General features: G+C 37.4%; 5 protein-coding genes across 7 annotated transcripts in view; 2 read left to right on the top strand and 3 right to left on the bottom strand.

The window, feature by feature from the left end:
- Positions 1-1489: 1489 nt before the first annotated feature.
- LOC131792616 (calmodulin) lies at positions 1490-3848 on the bottom strand. Its single transcript, XM_066159848.1, has 4 exons — positions 3786-3848; positions 3304-3447; positions 2528-2764; positions 1490-1869 (listed from the first exon to the last, which is right to left on the bottom strand). The coding sequence occupies exons 2-4, from the start codon at positions 3371-3373 to the stop codon at positions 1811-1813; spliced, it is 366 nt and encodes a 121-aa protein (XP_066015945.1). The 5' UTR covers positions 3374-3447; positions 3786-3848; the 3' UTR covers positions 1490-1810.
- Positions 3849-5558: 1710 nt separating this feature from the next.
- LOC131792614 (olfactory receptor 1D5-like) lies at positions 5559-6294 on the bottom strand. Its single transcript, XM_059110023.2, is given in 2 exon segments — positions 5559-5679; positions 5681-6294. Coding segments are annotated over 2 exon segments (735 nt in total).
- Positions 6295-7869: 1575 nt separating this feature from the next.
- Positions 7870-13938, top strand: LOC131792626 (calmodulin, striated muscle-like). 2 transcript variants are annotated; one of them, XM_059110037.2, is made up of 5 exons: positions 7870-8011; positions 10543-10570; positions 11194-11337; positions 11954-12196; positions 12701-13936. In XM_059110037.2, the coding sequence occupies exons 1-5, from the start codon at positions 8009-8011 to the stop codon at positions 12775-12777; spliced, it is 495 nt and encodes a 164-aa protein (XP_058966020.2). In that variant the 5' UTR covers positions 7870-8008; the 3' UTR covers positions 12778-13936. The 2 variants fall into 2 exon arrangements, with proteins under 2 accessions (XP_058966020.2, XP_066014845.1); XM_066158748.1 differs by lacking the exon at positions 7870-8011 and adding an exon at positions 9160-9253 and having other exon boundaries at positions 12701-13938.
- A 512-nt stretch (positions 13939-14450) lies between these two features.
- LOC131792622 (potassium voltage-gated channel subfamily A member 1-like) lies at positions 14451-17716 on the top strand. Its single transcript, XM_066158747.1, has 2 exons — positions 14451-14574; positions 14872-17716. Exon 2 carries the CDS (start codon positions 15010-15012, stop codon positions 16519-16521), a length of 1512 nt encoding a protein of 503 aa, XP_066014844.1. The 5' UTR covers positions 14451-14574; positions 14872-15009; the 3' UTR covers positions 16522-17716.
- A 155-nt stretch (positions 17717-17871) lies between these two features.
- LOC131792620 (uncharacterized) overlaps positions 17872-18246 on the bottom strand; it is a 13245-nt gene continuing 12870 nt past the window's right edge. For both annotated transcript variants that reach the window (XM_066158746.1, XM_059110030.2), the window contains one exon: positions 17872-18246. This exon is cut by the window's right edge and continues 848 nt beyond it. The gene's annotated coding sequence lies outside the window, so the exon portion shown is untranslated.

The raw sequence follows: 18246 nt of genomic DNA on the forward strand, positions 1-18246 counted from the left end.
AGGCATTCTCGCTTGAGCGCGATTGACTCAAAAAAAAAACCACACATAATTATATATATATATATATATATATATATATATATACATATATATATATACACATATACAAAAATCAAAAGGTATATATATTTCATGTACATTTTCACATTACATGAAATATATAGAGAATAATACATAGGCGCGCGTTGATATGGAGCGCAGCGAGCGAGTGACATGTCGAGTTTAACACGCGAAGAGAAATCCCATATCTACATGCAACCATGTATTAGTTTTTTTATCATATAAACACAATAGCCCTTTACTGAGAAAAAAAGCCGGCTTCATTAATGACTGAAAATAAATGAATCGACAATCCCCGAATAACAATCGTAGAGTGCATTAGCGCTAACTCTTGAGATGGAAAAATATGTTGAATCATGACTACAATATCAACAACGGTCGTAATTTTCAATTTAAAAAATTCTCTTTTATTGGCTTTGTCCTTACCGAAAGAAGAAGTCTTTCAGGTAAACAGCCAAAATCGGCCAGTGGTAAATCCTCCAGTTGTCTTAATTCTCAGCCGAGAGAAATGCTAACACCAAAGCCACTGAATACGTAACTTTCGGTTTTTCTTTTAGTATATTGGTTTTCTTCCCCTTCTAGGAAAGTTTGAGCCTCACTGTCTGTCAGCGATACGGATCTTTTAGTGTTTTAGTGTTATTTGAGAAACAACTTGTATTGAGAATCGTGAGGTACACGAGTTTGGTGAGTTTGGTACACGGTTAAAAGAGCACCAAAAAGCGGTTTTCCTTCGCAAAAAGGAAAATTCAGCTTTATTGGAGCATACATGCCTAACTAACCATACAATTGGGTGGGATGATTCTAAAATTATCACCACTAGTCGGCGTTACCACCTGCGCCTTTGTTTTGAGGCTTGGCATATTAAGTCCGCCCACGCCCATTTAAATCGTGACGATGGCGGTTTGCTTCCTGACGCCTATTTACACCTCGTCAGAAAAAAGGCCCCTAATTAGTGATCATATAATAGGACCTCTTGTTGCAGCGTTTAGATCACCCCTGATGAAGGCACTAGACAGGAGTGTCGAAACGTTGGGTCTATGAATTGTAACTTCTTCGGTTACATTCATTAAATCTGCAAACCAGAGTAGCATCAAACTATGTCTGTTTTCCACGTGTTTTATCTGACGAGCGCTTAGGCGCGAAACTCAGAGTCACAAAGAATCGATGCGTCCCCTTTAATTCTTTAACTTATGTATACTTAGCTCTACTACCACAGCATTTAGCACTAGGCTGCGTGCATCATATCTTAACAGTGCACTCGTGCGACGTAGGGCGCGTGCTTTATGGAAATATAATGAACTCGTTTTGACCAATCACGACATGCGCCTTTCTCTGCACATTTTATGATACTTGATGAAATTTTCAATCTTGTCTTGCTTTTAAATTCTAAGTATCCAATACATTTTTACGACAGCAATTACATTATTCGCTCTCGGTTTCATTGCATGATAATCTATTTGGGCTTCATCCTAATCAAATAACAAACTATATAAATTTTCAGCTCATAATCTGCTTGTACGTACAGGCTCACCAAATATCATTATGTGCATTATGAGCGATGACCAGTAATTCTTTTGATATCGACGGAAACGCTAAAGATTCCAAAACTGCCGGCGCCGCGGTATTTGATTGAGTATAAGTACGGTATAGTTGAAAAAACTGATCTTTACAAAACAAAACGATTCACAGATGGTCCAGCCGTTCTGTGATTCGAGAATCTTATATTACTTCCTTTAACAGAAGGGCATTGTTACAAGCAAATTATGTCCAGGTCTCTGTTGATTAGTGGTACTAACAGCCTTGAAAATTCTGAAAAGGAAAAGAAAGACAATCGGGTGAAAGGATAATGGAATTGGGCAGTTCTCGGGGACTAGAAAGGAGAGGGTAAGTTTTTGTGTTTAATAATTTTTTTATGCTTCATTATGACTTACGATCAAGACGAGAGATCATTTTGTCCACTTATGCCTTAGTATAAAGGCGATCCCTTCAATGTTTTTTAAGACTCTGTATGTGGACTACCAGAAATAATTTTTCAAACACCTCGCGTGTTGTTGATAGGACGTTTTGGTATGATGATTTTCTTCAAAACTTCGAACCTTTTCAAAGTCATTTAATTAGATTTCTCTCTCAAAATTTCCAAAGCTCTAAAACGTCTGAATGACTGCCAAAAGTATTGTTGAGGGTGTTCCCATGAATGTCAAAATATTACCGGAATATTCGAAGAATTCGGAAGGCTTTTAAAGACGTGATGGAAAGAGAAACGATTGTTTGAAAATGAATGATCAAAACTTCCTGAGACATAGAGCATTCCAATGAATTTTTAAGGTTTTTAGGAAACAAGTATACTTAAGATTTTAAAGTCGTCGCTGTTTTTGATTGTTAGACGTCTAGTATCATATATGTCATGTTACGAGTATTTATCTGACTTTACGTTTCAACAATCAAAAGCTAAGCTGGCACATCGTACCTTCAAAGTATACGTGCCTATCTTTTTCAAGATTTGCAGTCGCCAGAAGTTCCTCAAGTTCTTGTTTAGTAATTCCTTTTAGTCTCATGAAAGCTCTCCTCAACTCTTTCGTCTCAATGTAGCCTTTGTTATTACAGTCAAACACCTTGAATGCCATCATAAGGTCTACTTTATCGTCGGGTTTCTTATATTCTTCCATGGTTTTAATAAAATCAGAAAACGTCATGTAACCGTCACCTGGGAAAAAAAAAGGAAAAAAAAAGGATATGCAGTTGCTGATTAATAGGACGCACTCTTTCAGTAATAAAGATGCCAGTTTATCACTATAGTCTGTCTTGGAATGCCCAATTTTTGTTTTCTTTACGTTATCCCGAGAGCAATAGCACCATTTAAACCAAATGAGTAATTTTTTAAGGAGTATATCGCGAGAGGACAAAGCAATAACATGGCCTACTGACTTATGTTACTCCAGTAAGAGAGGTGCCCGCGATTGGTCCAAGAAACAAGCGCCATTCTCGCAACCAATCCAGATTCAAAACTGAGGCCAATCTGGACTTGGCCATCAGAGTTTTCCCGCGCTTTAGGCAGTTTCCTCGTTTTTACCTTGAGGTCTTTTTGGCTTCGTGTGATGTTTTTATTTTATCTGATGGACTGTTGTGATGCTCTCAAATGAAAAAGGAAAACGGCATTGGCGCTCTTAAGCTATTTGGATAAAAGGACAAAGCACAAAGGTATCACAAGGAGACCATGAATGGCTGAGAGGGTAATTTACTGACCATCGTATTCCACTTCATTGATAAGAGTTTGTATTTGAAAATCAGTTGGGTTCAGTCCCACCATCTGCATTGCTCGTCTTAGTTGCTTTGTTGAAATACGTCCCTCCCGATCCTGGCCAAAGTACTGAAACACCTCAAGATACTCTGCCATGAATAAATAAAATTATAATAAACATAAGAAAAGCTGTCGTGCAATATTTTTAATCGCTGTTGTTATTAATTGTTTGCCTTTTTTTCCTATTAAATCTGTTATAGTCAAATATCTATGAAAAATACCGGAATATGGAATGAAAGATTCGACGTACTAGCTTTTATGCTTGGAAGATTAAAAATCTCTGGCTGATTGGTATCTTAATATGATAAAGACATATATTGCATGAAACGATGAATGAGTTGTAAAAAACAATTGATTATTGGCGACGAAGAACTAAAAAATCTTAGTAACTCAATCATCGTTTAATTAATAATCAAAAAGAAAATACCTGGAGACTAATTGGGATTGAAAGCAAGCCCTCAAATTTTTATCCGCGCAGCATGATTGCAATTTGCACTCTGAGTTTGTGCATTTTTGTCGGCGTTATTCCAGAAGTGCTACATATACGAAAAAACCTTACCAAGGATTTCTTCTTTTGAAAGCTTCTCCTGCGTGAGAAATCAACGAAGGCAGACATCAAGCATTAACGAAAAATGCCGACCTAGCCTATGAATAATCCATTCCCCACTGAATGGGATATAACACCCAAACAACTAAACTAGAAGTTTCCACTTAAACGTTTTTTCTTTAATATCTTTTCTAATTTATTAACAGCGGAGTGGCCTTTGGCTCCTGGAGTAGTTAACTCAGAGTTAAATAATTTGAGAAAAATGACTTGTATCGTTAAAAAAATAAAAATTTCCTTCCGCACCTAGAATATTACTAGGTTTAGACTTAAGTGCTGCAGGAAAATTAATATTTTAAGTACAAATTAGTCTTCAGAGCGATGACATATTAAGAAAATGAAACGTGTAAGTTTTGACCATGCAATGTTTTGTAGCGTGTCGAATATCGTGTTTTTCGAAACCTAGGACAATTATTAAAGATTATATACGAATAGTCTATTCGGACATCATCGCGTAACTGAGTCACGAGAAACCCCAAAATTTGCTTATTGCAACAGATACGGAACATGTTTGGTAACATTTCTGAAAATTCGATTTTTTTTTTCACAAAATTTAGATTCAGACAAGTATGCTACTCTAATATTTTCATGATAGCAAGTAAATCGGGTTTTTCTCTGAAGTAGTAAAATGCTATAATTTTCTTACAAGGGGAAAGGTGCGCTTACTTGCAAGCTATATTATCTTCTAAGTAATCTAAGTATTGTGTTTCTTCCCTGACAGCGGCCACAAAGGATAACGAATTTTTAATAAGTCATATTTTCTTGTTATGAACACTTGTTAAGGTTCAGAGATAAATTTAGATAAGACTTACCATTTGATCTTATTCTTTAAAAACGCATTACCAGAAAACTCTCTTCTGATAGTATATGCAAAGGTAAGGCTACTCTGAACACTGATACCTTTGTGTCTAAAGATGTATAGGACATGCTGTAACTTGCTATAAATATCCTTTCTAAAATACCTGCGGCAACAAGGGATTGGATGATAAGCTCTGGAAAAAAAATGAATCCTATGAACTTTTTTCTCATGATTTATCAATTGCACTTAAAGTACATTTATTTTGGAAGACAGCATTTTCTCAATGTATTATTTATTTCCCGGTTGGGGTTTTAAGTCCTTTGGGATAAAAAGGTTTGTTAGTTCCATTTGTGGTCTACTGGTATACCTCTCGAGCACTTTGGATCCGTGTAAAATACAACAGTATTAAAAAATGACTTCCTACGCAAAGTGATTCGTCCTTAACAAATTTTTAATTAAAATAACAAGAATAACAAACAACAGAAATGACGACAACGACAATGACAACACTCTCGACAAACTCAAACATGTCAAGTTTAGAAACTATAGAAAGGTCACTTCTAAATTGAAAGTTAGCAGTGGCAGATGATGTAACAATACTTTTTACCTAATTAGAAAACACAAAAAATAAATATAAATTGAAAAGCCAGATAAAAACTCTTAGCACCTTCCGGTAAACGCGGTATTTATTGACAAACCAGCTTCTTCAAGATATCCTTTAACTTTTTGACATACCTCTACATTTTTCCAATAGCATATTAATGGATTGGTATAAGAATAAAAAAAGGCAGGCAGCTTTAGTGGTTGTTAGTTTGTAAGTTAAGTCTCAATATATGATCATATATTAAAGTGAACAACATGGGGAAGTTTAAAATCAAGTACACTCCGACGAGGATAGATATGTTTTTTGCGAGCGTGGCCTAGCGTGGCTACAGAAACGAGAAGGCAAACTGACCATACCACGAGATGGATGTTTTCGACTGCGGATTCAATAGCAGTCCATTTTAGAGCAGTTAACAAAATATTCAGGGTCCATACGATCAGAACATATTTCACAACTCGTGTCGAAGAGAAGAAATCATTGTATCTGACTTGCAGTCGAACAGCTACGAAGCGCTCATAGCTGACAGCACTCAAAGTCATAAAAGACACTCCAAAGCAACTGAAAAAAGCCAGATGATACATAATCCTCACAAAACAAGGAACCAAACGAAGCTGGTTTTCCAAAAGCCTGTATGTGATATACCCGGGCTGAACTGTTAGGGATACGAACAATTTACCTAATTAGAAAACACAAGAAATAAAAGCAGAAAGCGCCAGAAAAGCTTTCAACAGATTAGAGGGAGTTCGTAGACGAAGACAGCTAAAGATGGCGGTGACAATCAGTAAATTTGCAACAACGCCGACTGGAACTGTAACAATGTTAATAGTGGCTGTAACAAGGTTGATTTTAAACCGTTCATGAGCTTTATGGAAGGATGAGTCGCCAAGATAGAAACAGGAAATTTCGTGCTCGGATTGATTGCCCTGCATTTTGCAGATTTTGCTTCCTACACTATGACTTGTCAATGACGATTTAGAGTCCTCGTACAAATCTTTGACGAATTCTTGATGTGCTATTATGTCTACTAACAAGGTTAAGACAATTAGCCAATGTCATTTATCAGCGTTGAATAGAACGGTAACCTGCTGAGCGAAATTGAATATTGAAAAAATAGCCTCATCTGAAAATTGTATAGTGCTTTCAATTGCTAAGCACACGATTTTGCATAACGTGTTTAAGTTTTAAAGCATTAAATAGAAAGTTCTCGTCATGGAAAACATTGAATGAAAACATTACGTGGGAGGAAGTCTTACACTCTACCTGATTCTTTAAATTTAGCGCCACTGCAATAATCACCTTGAGCGAGATGATGATAGCGAGATGCAATCCTCGACCAATCAGAGCACACGTATCTCTATAATCACCAGGGCAATTACACAAACAAAGGATATTCGGAGATTAAGTAACCAATCAGAGCCACCTTCACTTACTCTCTGTTTTGGTATATACTAATCATCAAGTCTCGTCCTCATCCAAAGAGGCGACTCGTTACTTTGCAAAAAGAAAAACTCCTAAGAGGAAAATACTATATTGGCTGCAAGTGAACGATCCTTACCTTTTCTTCTTTTCTCCTCTTCGCAGTCATATAGTCCAATGAACCTTATTTATATTCAATTTAATCGATTCATAAAATTGTTCATTCATTCTTCTATTTTTTGTTCTTTTATCCGTCTTTTAGTCATCAATTTATTTCTATGCACAGTTATCGTTGAAACTCTTTGGGCGGCTTATTTACTCAGGATCTTACTTAGTTTTACGCAATCAGTGGGAGCCAGGCTTTCTATATAAGAAAGTTGATTTAATTAGACGAATGTCCTTACCCTGTTAGCTCCTGGCCCTCTTCACACTAATCACAAAATGTCAATGATCAGACAAAAGGTTCAGCTAAATTAAGAATTGTTTAAGACCGCGGCTTTGTTAAACAACAGCTAAACTTTGTTTAAACAATCAGCCTCTCTCATCTCGTTTACATATTGAAGCGTCAATTCATTGATGTCGACGCATTCTTATTTTATTGTAGTGTCGCAAATTTTCGATTCCAAGATATTTTTTTAAAGGTTTAACGGATTATAAAAATAATGGGGAAAAATTAAAAAGCTTGATTAATTACGCATGAAATATAACTGGCAAAAAGGATTAAGAATGTGTAACAGTACAATGACAAAGGGAAGCATTACAGGCTATTGAGATAAATGCTTGAATGTGCGACTAGTTGTCTAGCATTTAGCCCCGTGAATATCCTGAAGTTTATCGCACTTATAGTCTTAAAATAAGACCTTCTCCTAACTACATTTTAGATTTAAAGCACTCGGGCTTTGATGTGGAGTTAACAGAATTGGTTCAAGTATCGTTTCCATAAGTATAATAGTTAATTCATACCTTACAATAGGAATAACGATCAAGTTGGTAATTTGCAAAATGCTAACACGATATTTTATTCCCTGCATTTGCGCATGTCTGATATGGTACGCTAGGGTTTACTTTTTGACCAATCACAACGAAAACACAAACTCCTCCTAGAGTCTAAGTTGCGCAATATCATATTCAAGCTGAAATTTCTTGTAAAACGTTTTACGAATTTGAAGTACTTCACCTGGTAACTGCGAAGTCCTTTGGGTATAAATTAGTGAACGCCTCTACAAAATGGTAGGTTCTATTGTAAATAGATGGGCATAATGTCTTTAAGATTGTATAGCTAAAAGGCGTCGTTGGCTTGCAAGAAAGCGCCACGCTACTCTGTAGCCCTCTAAGTATTGCGCACAGAGTCATGAAAGTTGGCAGTTAATGAAAGAATTATGCTTGTTTTTTAACTGTGCTTCATTCGTTCGTAATTTTGTTATTCAGCCGTTATTATATAACGCTGGCAAATTAATCGAAGAAGAAACGAAACGAGCTAAATGTTTGACCTGAAACCTTGAACAATGTGGAAATAGAGATATTCTAAAGCAAAACAGTAGATCGGCTTTAAGAACATTTTACTGTTCTTTTTCTAATTATTAGTTTCTAAGAAGGGAATTTGCAAATAAGTAAAAATTAGGCCAAATGGCATATAAATACTGCAGTCACATTTTAGCCGTCATTAAAAACGATTTTAAATTTCCATTTTAAAAATCTCCTTGGTTCTAGTCGACAACACTGGCCACCTGCTTGACGAAGCAATAAGACGCCAGATTTGTGGTGTTTATAGATTCGTTAGCTGTAGAAGCAGTAAAATGAGCTTGGACTCGACTGATTCATAAGTTATTAATTTTACTATCAGCCTGCTATCTAAGATAGAAAAACATTCTGTACTTGTAGTTTTAGGATATTGGAAATACATCATTCCATTCTTGGCGTTTCAATTTTCCCTTCAACGAAAATTTGTTATTAATGTTTTAAAACCTAAACAGGAGTGTGTAATTGCGTGCTTGGCATTTAAAGGCCTTATTTATTTTCAAACGAGGCAGTTGTTAATATTTAATTTCGTTCAGCAGGTTGCTATTCTATTCAGTGTTGAAAATTTGACATTGGCTACTCGCATTTTAGCTTGTAAGTAGTCATAATGACACGTTATGAATTCTTCAAACGTTTTTACGCGCGCTTTAATTAAAGAAATACTTTTAGAAAAGGCATATCGGTAAAGGCGATCTAACATCGATCAAATTTATCAAAAACATAGCTCTTTGTGATTTATTTAAATTAAACTGAATTTACCTTGACGACCAGATAGCCTTACCCTCCCTATTGTAAACAAACTTCCAATTCGACGGCAAGTAATTACACTACGTTTTTACACAACAATATTTTCCCTTTCTTTATTGTGAGCGATCTTATCCAGTAAAACGGAACGTCAGAGACGCTATATCTATTCCTCTATGCTGGCATAATGGTTGCTTTCTGTGGGGAATGGTAACTAACTGAACTTTGAGATACAACAATGAGATAAGCATCTAAGTGCTGTTCTATTATCTATTTCAATAAGGCCGGCGGAATTTGGGAAATTGTTATGGAGCAAAAGAATGTTCTTATTTCACCTTTCAAGAATTTTAATCGCTCTAACACATAATTTAAAGATGTTAGATTTGATAATTTTACTGAAGAATAATTATATGTTATTCACCAGGCGGGAGGTCCGTGTGGGGAAAATTGTGCCCGAGGTCTTGGATACCATGCGGTACTCAAGACAGAGGACACATTTCTTCCCGATACGGATCGAGCTTGGCTAGTGGATAACATTTCTATTTTATTTTCAAACTTTACGAAATGCTTTCCAAAAGAGCCCTGATGAATCAGAGCTCAGGTTTTTGAGTGTAATTACGGGAAGATCCTTCATAAACGGAATAAATTTTTGAGCGAATAGATGGTATAGAAAACAGAGGTAAGGCAAATTAAATAGACAGGCTTCACCGAAACATTGATGGGAAAAAAAATTCCCGCTCTTGATACCAATCAGATCGTAGGATTTGTATAGTACCGTCCACTCATGAATCGATAGTAGAAAATGATATTTGTGTCTTTCAATTGTACTTCGGTTTGCTCTAGCTCTATTTGCATTTCATCCGCATAACCAGAATATTTTAAAGACAGAGTTGATTAACATATTCGTAAATTAGCTTTCTAAATGATTACAAGTAGGTAATGACAATGAATCTGTTATTTATTCCCCAACATACGGTGGCCCACAACTGTCGGGCAAAAGAAATAACCTCGTGGCAAAAGAAAAGACTCACGGCAAAAGGAACAACCTCACGACAGAGTGTTGGTCACTGAACTAGTGAGCAGCGCTCTGCGAACAGTGGTTGTAAAACTTCTATATTCTCCGACCCGTTTCATCCAGCTGTCGTAGACTTCTTTAGGGAGTTTTACAAGTTAAAACTGAACGCCTGTATTTATATTCTTTTTCTTTTGCCGCGAGGTTATTCTTTTTGCCGTGAGGTTTTTTCTTCTGCCGTGAGGTTCTTTCTTTTGTCGTGAGTCTCTTTCTTTTGCAGCGAGGTCATTTCTTTTGACGCGACAGTTGTGGGCCACCGTACCAACACCGTTACTACAGCGAAAACCTATCATATACAATTATTATTAATTAGCTAGATCAGTTTTTTATTACATTAAATCCCATTCCGAACTGTTCAACTATCAATAAGTTCAAACATAATGGATTATTAACATTTGAAACGTGATAATTTTCTTGTCATTCACAGGAGGGGCTGTCTGAAGAGCAAATCCAAGGTATGAGTAAATTCATAGCTTTCTTCACGAATCCTGTATTTATCTTATATTTACAAAGCGATCCTCGATCTTTTCTTTCACGATGGATTATGTTTCCTCACGAATAAGAGCAATTTTCAATTAATTGTCGTAAGTAACCAAAGATTGCTTGGGTTTCGTTTTACTCCGCCTGTGATTGGCCCATAAAACTTACGCGACCCCCTCTACCAATCAGGTCCCAAGCTAAGACTAATTAAGACTTGGTTACTTGTGTTTTCCCACGCTTCAATCAGCTGGATTGTTCTTACTTGGAGCTCTTATTGGCCCTCTGAAATGTTTTTCTTCGCTCGGATTGACTTCGGTGATCACTTCGCTTTTGATGGTGAGACACTCGCTCGGCGATTAACGCTATGGGTAATTCGAATAACTTTAATTACGAAACATTAGATAACTTCAACTTTTCCTGTTTTGCTCATTATTGGTTAATTTGCTAGATACAAGCACTCATACTGCCATGCACTCTTTCGGGACCTATTCCGGTCTTAACTTTATTTACACTTTACGTCAAGAATTGAGCAGATTCCAGTTGAACGGACGAAGTGTTTCATACATAGCGCTAAGCATTTCTCCATTTTTTTTCTTAGAATATAAAGATGCTTTTAACATGTTCGACCGGGATAATAATGGTTACATTACTACTAGTGAACTGAATTCAATAATGAGAACTTTGGGATTCAATCCAACCGAAGAGGACTTACAACAGATGATTTTCACAGTGGATTACGACGGTAAATGAAAAATTAATAACATGCGTTGACAGTTTTTTTTAAACTTATGATCTGTTGGAGGACAATTGCATAGATGACATCACCATGAATGAAATAAAGAGGTTCTATGTTCTTGTGGGTCAGTTTTGCAATGTATCGCACTAAATGTGGAAAGAATATCCAGGACACACTCGGCTGCGCCTCGTTTGACACCTTTTTTTCCTTACCACATTTTGACGTCATTTTTGATCTAGTAATGAACAGACGCACGTCAACATGAATTCGATTTGTTAAACAAACGAATGAGGTCAAGAAAACTGCTAATGAGTATAGGGAGGTTACGATAGGAAATGATTATCTATATCTGTAATTCAAGACGTGACTAGATCGACGTGGGGCGCACACCTACGGGGGTCTAATAGAGAGGATCTTATGCGTAACCGTGTGCATGATTTTAGCCATATGACATAAACTGGTTGTCTTGAAACTGAAAGCTTTCTTCTCCGGATCTTCTTCGCAAACAAAACGAGGGGGCTCTTTTGCACGATATCGAGTGACTTGCTTTTTATTACGACAATCAGCCACCATAAACTAAATATGAATGTTGAATTAGGACCATTTGTGTTCTTTGAACCAGGTGATGGTAGATTGAATATGGAGGAATACATTCAACTCATGGAACAGCAGAAAAAACCCGAGGAGAAGGAAGAAGACATCATTCAAGCTTTTAGAGTTTTTGACTCAGAAAACAAGGGATACATTGACTCATCTGAGCTGAGGGAACTTCTGGAAAATATGGATTGGAAAGTCTCCGCAGACGACCTGAAAGATTTGATAACAAGCGCTAACCTACATCAGGACAGAAAGATCAGTCTGGATGGTAGGAGCCCCGAACGTATAATTTAGGTTTAGAGAGCATAATGATTAAATTCGTGAAACTAAAACCGAAGTGATTGCCTTTAGCGGCCAATTAAACGAGGAGCCAACAAGAAGCTAGACTGAGTTAATACACGTGAACGGCCTCAAGTTCATCAGAGCTTGGGTCGCCGATATGCATTTTGTTGTAGTTATAAAGTCTTTTATCTCGTGTATTTAAAGTGGAGAGAGTTGGAGGAGTTCTTTTAACCAATAAAAATGCAAAGTGAAGGAAACCCAAGGGAATCCCGTCTTACTTTCGTTCGTATCACTAAGGAGAAGAGGGTTCCTTTTTCTTAACCATAATTTGCAATGTTAATGGCGTGTTGCTCGGAGGACTTACGAAGGATCTCCGAATTTCCGACCGTGAAAAAAATTCACCTGGGTAAGGGAGGATAATTTTTTTTTTCATAATCACTCACTCGATTCAATTTTTTTCCTCTAACACAAATTCATAACCGTTTTACAGAGTTCGCTTGGCTTGTGGAACCTGAGGGAATGCCAGTTATAGAAGACAAAGAAGACAATGAAACACATGACGATTGACTCACTTGCAACACAATGGGATAGAAATCTGCCTCATCCTTCCTTTTAGCGTCATCTCGACCGTCACCGTTTCTCTCGTCGTCATCCTTGTTGACAACCATCATCATCATCATTGAAATCGTCATCGTCATCATCACCACTATTATCATGATCATTAACAGTCTCGCAATAATCGTCATTTCAGTGAACATGGTCATGATGGTACACATTCGAAATAAATTTCTTTCGCGTAGTGTTACGTACCCCTGGAACTCAGCTCCTATTTTCTCCTCACAGCGTAACTGATAATCCAAACATCACAGTTATGTTAATGAAGGAAATGATTGCCTATGGATTCTCCTTAATTGCCAGTGCCATGGAAAATGTATAAAGAACAGTATGGAGAACATGTATATTGACTTTGGGGTCTAGAAGGTCAGTGCACGAGATGTTCCTAGGTAGGAAATTTATAACATCTCTTGCGTGACTTTTTTTCATGATGTAGTTCATCCGCAGTAAGGTACCAACAGATTATAAAGGTATTACTAATAATCACTTTTCTTTTGCACTTATACATGGCGTCATTACGACTCCAACACTTCACTCCCTTACAAAGTTTTGATTATGCATATCTTCATCAAAGAAGAAAATATTATATTCTGTTCACGAAACCCAAATAGTGGATAAGATCTTTTTTTTTTTTATTAACAATCTTCTGTCCTTCTGTTTTCTTTTTTTCGATTCAACACGGATTGTTAATTAGTTATAGTTTGATATACTTTATAAACGTGAAATACTTTCAGATCGAATCGAAATTTGAAAGTGCATCATGGTTAATGATATTAAAGAACACTGTTTAAGACTCCATGTCTGATTTTGTAGAGAGTTTGAATTGTGTCGCTCAAGCCTTGTTCCTTTTAAAGAACTCAAGGTGGTTGCTACACATTTCAGGAGGACGTTCTGAGCATTCTCCCTCGAAAAAATTAAACAACTTGCGCGTTTCCGGTCCCTAGAGGACTAGAAAGAGAAAACGTACTTGAATTGAAGCAGGCTTTGTGAAAATAGCATTCACAATCAGACAGCAGAAAAGTCATTTGCATATAAACCGATTTGGCCAAAATACAGCTGAACAATTTCTTGTGACGACCTCTCTATCATTTAATCAGGTATAATCATTTCAGCTGCGGGCCATGCTGAATTGTATCGACTCGGTGATTCAAAATAAAATCATTATTTAACAAATCACTTTGATGGGTATCCTAAAAAGATCAGGTAACTCGAAGGGGTGAATTTTTTTCTTTCTTTCTTTTAGTTCGGTGTTCCTAATGTGTCACGCATACTTCTCCATGCGATTCGAGTTTGTCATTGATATCTTCGAGAGGCGGAGAATCGAGATATTTATAAACTCATGCCCGGAAATAGTCTCTCACACTTTTTTTAACCATTGTAAAGCTATGACATATGAAGTGGCTCTTTTATGTAGTTTGTTTGCTTTCGGTTTGCCTCGAAAATTGTAGGTGCCCAGCGACTTCCGCAAATTCTTCACTAATTAGAGTCCTCCTTTCCCTCCCCCGACATGATGACATGATGACCACTGATTTTTTTTATCATTTTTTTTTTCTTTGCGTGACTATTACTATATGCATCAATGCCCTGATTTTATCAAAGGGCAGCAAGGTTATTCACCAACACGGCTAAATACGTAAACAACGTATCATCTGTCTTCTTATTTCACACAGAACATTTTCTTTCGTCTGTCGTTTATTAACCCATATTATCACGTGCGGTTTGGTTACTTTGGAATAGCAACTGGTTTCGGTGAGCACCTCTTAGATGTGTAGGACAGAAGAACATATCTTGGGTATTAAGAAAGCAGATTTTAATTACTCAAAGAAAGATTAGTCACCACATGTGGATCGAATTGAATGCTCGTTTGATGCAAGGATGTTGTCATGCTGGCGTATTCTTGTGAATTTGTAGATAGGGTACGGCGATTGAAACATTTAAACATCAAGAAACAGTTTTGCTCAAACTGAAAGATCCAGTGGTGAATCAAGAAAATATTCTCACGATATAAATAGATTGTTTGATCATCTATATTTTTTTGTCGCGCAGCTTTGACTTGCGAAAACATCAGGATATGTGAGTTCATTCTGTGTGGAGTGCCTATTGTTTGCCCGTAGCTAGTAAAGCGACCTCGAAATTTCACAGGACGTGCAAGACTTTAAGTGGAATTGATGGTTCCTGACAAGCATGTCATCGAGTCCTGTTTGGAAAATGCGAGTTAAGTATGAGCCTGTGTCTGGGAACGCCGATGAATTAATTACCGAAAAAGGAAATCGTCAAAGTTCAAGCTTAAGTGGTGATACATCCATTTCATCAGCCACAGCTCTGACAGATTATGAACCAATTTTAGCAAAGAACCAAGCAAGACGTGCAGCTAACAACAATTTTGAAGACAATGTCCCCACTAGTGGACCACAGAGAAAACTCAAGAAAATATCCCGAGGTGTTTTTGGCAATACTCGAATTACTATAAATATCTCCGGATCAAGGTTTGAAACCTTCGAAAGCACGCTCGCAAGGGTTCCTGATTCATTGTTGGGAACGCCATCAAAAAGGGCGCCGTATTATGACTCGACAAAGAACGAATTTTACTTCAGCACGGACCGTGGTGTATTTGACAGTATCTTATTCTATTACCAATCTGGCGGAAATACCGGTGGGATTCTTGTGAAACCGGATGGGATACCAGACGGAAAATTTCTCGAGGAGGTCAAGTTTTTTGAATTGGGAGAGGACGCCGAAAGAAAACTGGGATATAACGTGAAAAGTAGAGACATTTCAGTGGAATCATTGCCCAGTAGAGAGTGTTCTTCAAAAATAAGACAGCTGTTCGATTCAAGCAAGACGAAAAAAGCATCCCCTTTGCGTAAAGTTGTAGACATTTGGACCATATTCATAACAATCTTTTTCATCACTTTACTTTGTGGCAAAACAGAATACTCTCTCAGAGAAGCTTTTGTTTTGGACCAATGTTGTGACCAGAACAAAACAGACACTTTATTCCGGCGACGTGAAATCAAACTTTTCTGGTCGTTCAGCGAAAAATTTTGCATTTCGTGGTTTACGCTGGAGTATGCTCTTCGAGCATTCAGTGCAACAAGTAGGGTGGCTTACTTAATTTCAGCTCAAGGTATTTTTGATATGTTATCTTTCTTCCCTCACCTAATGATGCTCATAATCCAAGTTTTAGCGTCAGAAACCTCAACAATTCCTTTGCAACGCGTGCTTCTGTTCCTCACGTTCTTTTCACTTTTCAAGCTGACTCGCTACTCGTTAGGCTTACAAGTGTTCTTGAAAACAATTCAGACAAGCCTTAAAGAACTAATGCTGTTGTTAGTTTGCGTGGTAATCAGCCTGGTACTGTTTTCCTCAGTGATATATTACTGTGAAAGTACTGTCCCAGCTACTGATTTCACAAGTATCCCCGCCACATTTTGGTTCACCATCGTTACCATGACTACGGTGGGATACGGTGACATAACGCCAGTCACAGTGGCGGGAAAAGTTTTCAGTGCGCTGTGTGCAGTATTCGGAGTTTGTTGTATCCTGGCGATACCATCAACAGTCATTGTCACAAATTTCAACTTCTTTTATCTGAAACACAAGGAAATTGCAAAGCCAAAGAAACAGAAACGGCCGAAGAGTAGGATGACCGCTCTGCAAAAATGGGTGACCCGGTTTCGAAGCGTATCAATGTAAGTGACTTTCTCGAGAAAAACTTTGATGGGAGAGAACGGACAACTAAAGAAAGAGAATTATGCAGATTTTCCGGCCCGAGACAAATTTGGATTAAGGCTTAACAGAGGTTACTGATGTTTCGTATGAATCTGTTGGCGTTTCCTCACAAATGCAGCAATCTGTATGGCCATGCGAATTACCATATATTATGTAATAGATACTGAGTAAATTAAGAAGCCTTAATAGTGTGCAGCTATAAACAAAATGCGATAAAAACATGAGCCTATGTTGTTGTTAGGCTTTGAACTACTGCTGGATTTCTATTTATCCAATTAGATTATTCTTTCTCGATATCTGTGCGTAATATTTGATTCAAGCTTCGCCCTTGTTAAATTTATCGCGCGATAGAATTGTTTAAACCGAAACAGTTGTGTATAAAATATGAAAAAAGCTTTTCTTGATCTTCAAGACATACTCTATACCAGCCATAGGATAAAACGTAGGTTGCTAACAACGTCTAGGGACTAGTCATTGTTTATCGTCAGGGAGGGGGAGGGAGGTGATAGAGGATTTTGGCTGGGTCAAAATAAAATTTATCTGACCTACCCAAAAAGCCCTGTAAGGCTCTTATGATCAAACCCCCTCTCCCCCTCAGTAGGAATCTTTAGCAAACCACGGCGGCGACGGCCACGGAGACGCGGTAAACTAAAATATCTAATGAGCTGAACAATAGCTCAGCACGTGCGTTTTAAAACTATGTGCATTTCTTAGCCGTCCTCTGCAAAATGACAACGTGAGATCATCAAAATTTGCGTGGTCCGAGGAAGGGAACCCCGACCGCAAATTATTTAAGTTTCCATTTGGAACTCAACGCCGCCCTCATACTTTATCTTGTGGTTAACTTGCGGCGCCGTAAGAGATGGTAAACACACCCAATCATTCGCGAAATTCTAATTACAGAAATATATTTATTTTTAAATAGAAGTTTTCGTTGGCGTTGCCGTCCCTTGACAGTTCACAGGCAGTGAATTTTCTGTAGTCCTTCCTTTCTATTCTATTGGTGACAACCGATAATCCCTCTATTCCCCTAGAAACAATGTAACGCCCCCAAAAATACTCCACCCCCACCCCCCTAGTGATAGTGCTCCCTAACATGGAATTAGTCCAGAAAATTCAAAGCAGCAGTCAGTCGCCAGAACAGACTTGATGCGACTAAATGATTTATTGTGCAGAACGTGGAAACGATACACACATATTCTATGCAGGGATAAATAAAGATTGTGTTTATAACAGCCGTACGAGTTTGCTGCTGAAGTGTCTCACTAAATACATTATGAATATTAACATCCATCGTTGAACAGCTCCATTTCATGAAATTGCGTTTGCGCATCAAGTTCTCCAATTAAAGTGTATCTTTGCAGAAGTTGATTATACTCATTATCTTAACACTATTTAAACAAACTGATGAACGCTAATCATCCGTTTTGCAGTTGAAAAAGTCTGGAAACACATTTCAAGATGAAATCATTTAACTTATTACCTCTAACACCCTTAGGGGTAAAACCATTTTGAACATCTTACAGTTATATGACTCAATTAAAGCAATCAATTTTTTGAGTACTTATACGATTTTTTTAACCCAAAATTGTCTTGTTTTTTCTTGTCTATAAATAGAAAGTTAGCAAGAACGTGCACTATTAGCAATTAGGTTGTGTGTCGCCGTTCGTCTGATCTGTAAAGCATCAC

This window comes from Pocillopora verrucosa, chromosome 12, assembly GCF_036669915.1.
Source record: "Pocillopora verrucosa isolate sample1 chromosome 12, ASM3666991v2, whole genome shotgun sequence".
NCBI classification, from domain to species: Eukaryota; Metazoa; Cnidaria; class Anthozoa; order Scleractinia; family Pocilloporidae; genus Pocillopora; species Pocillopora verrucosa.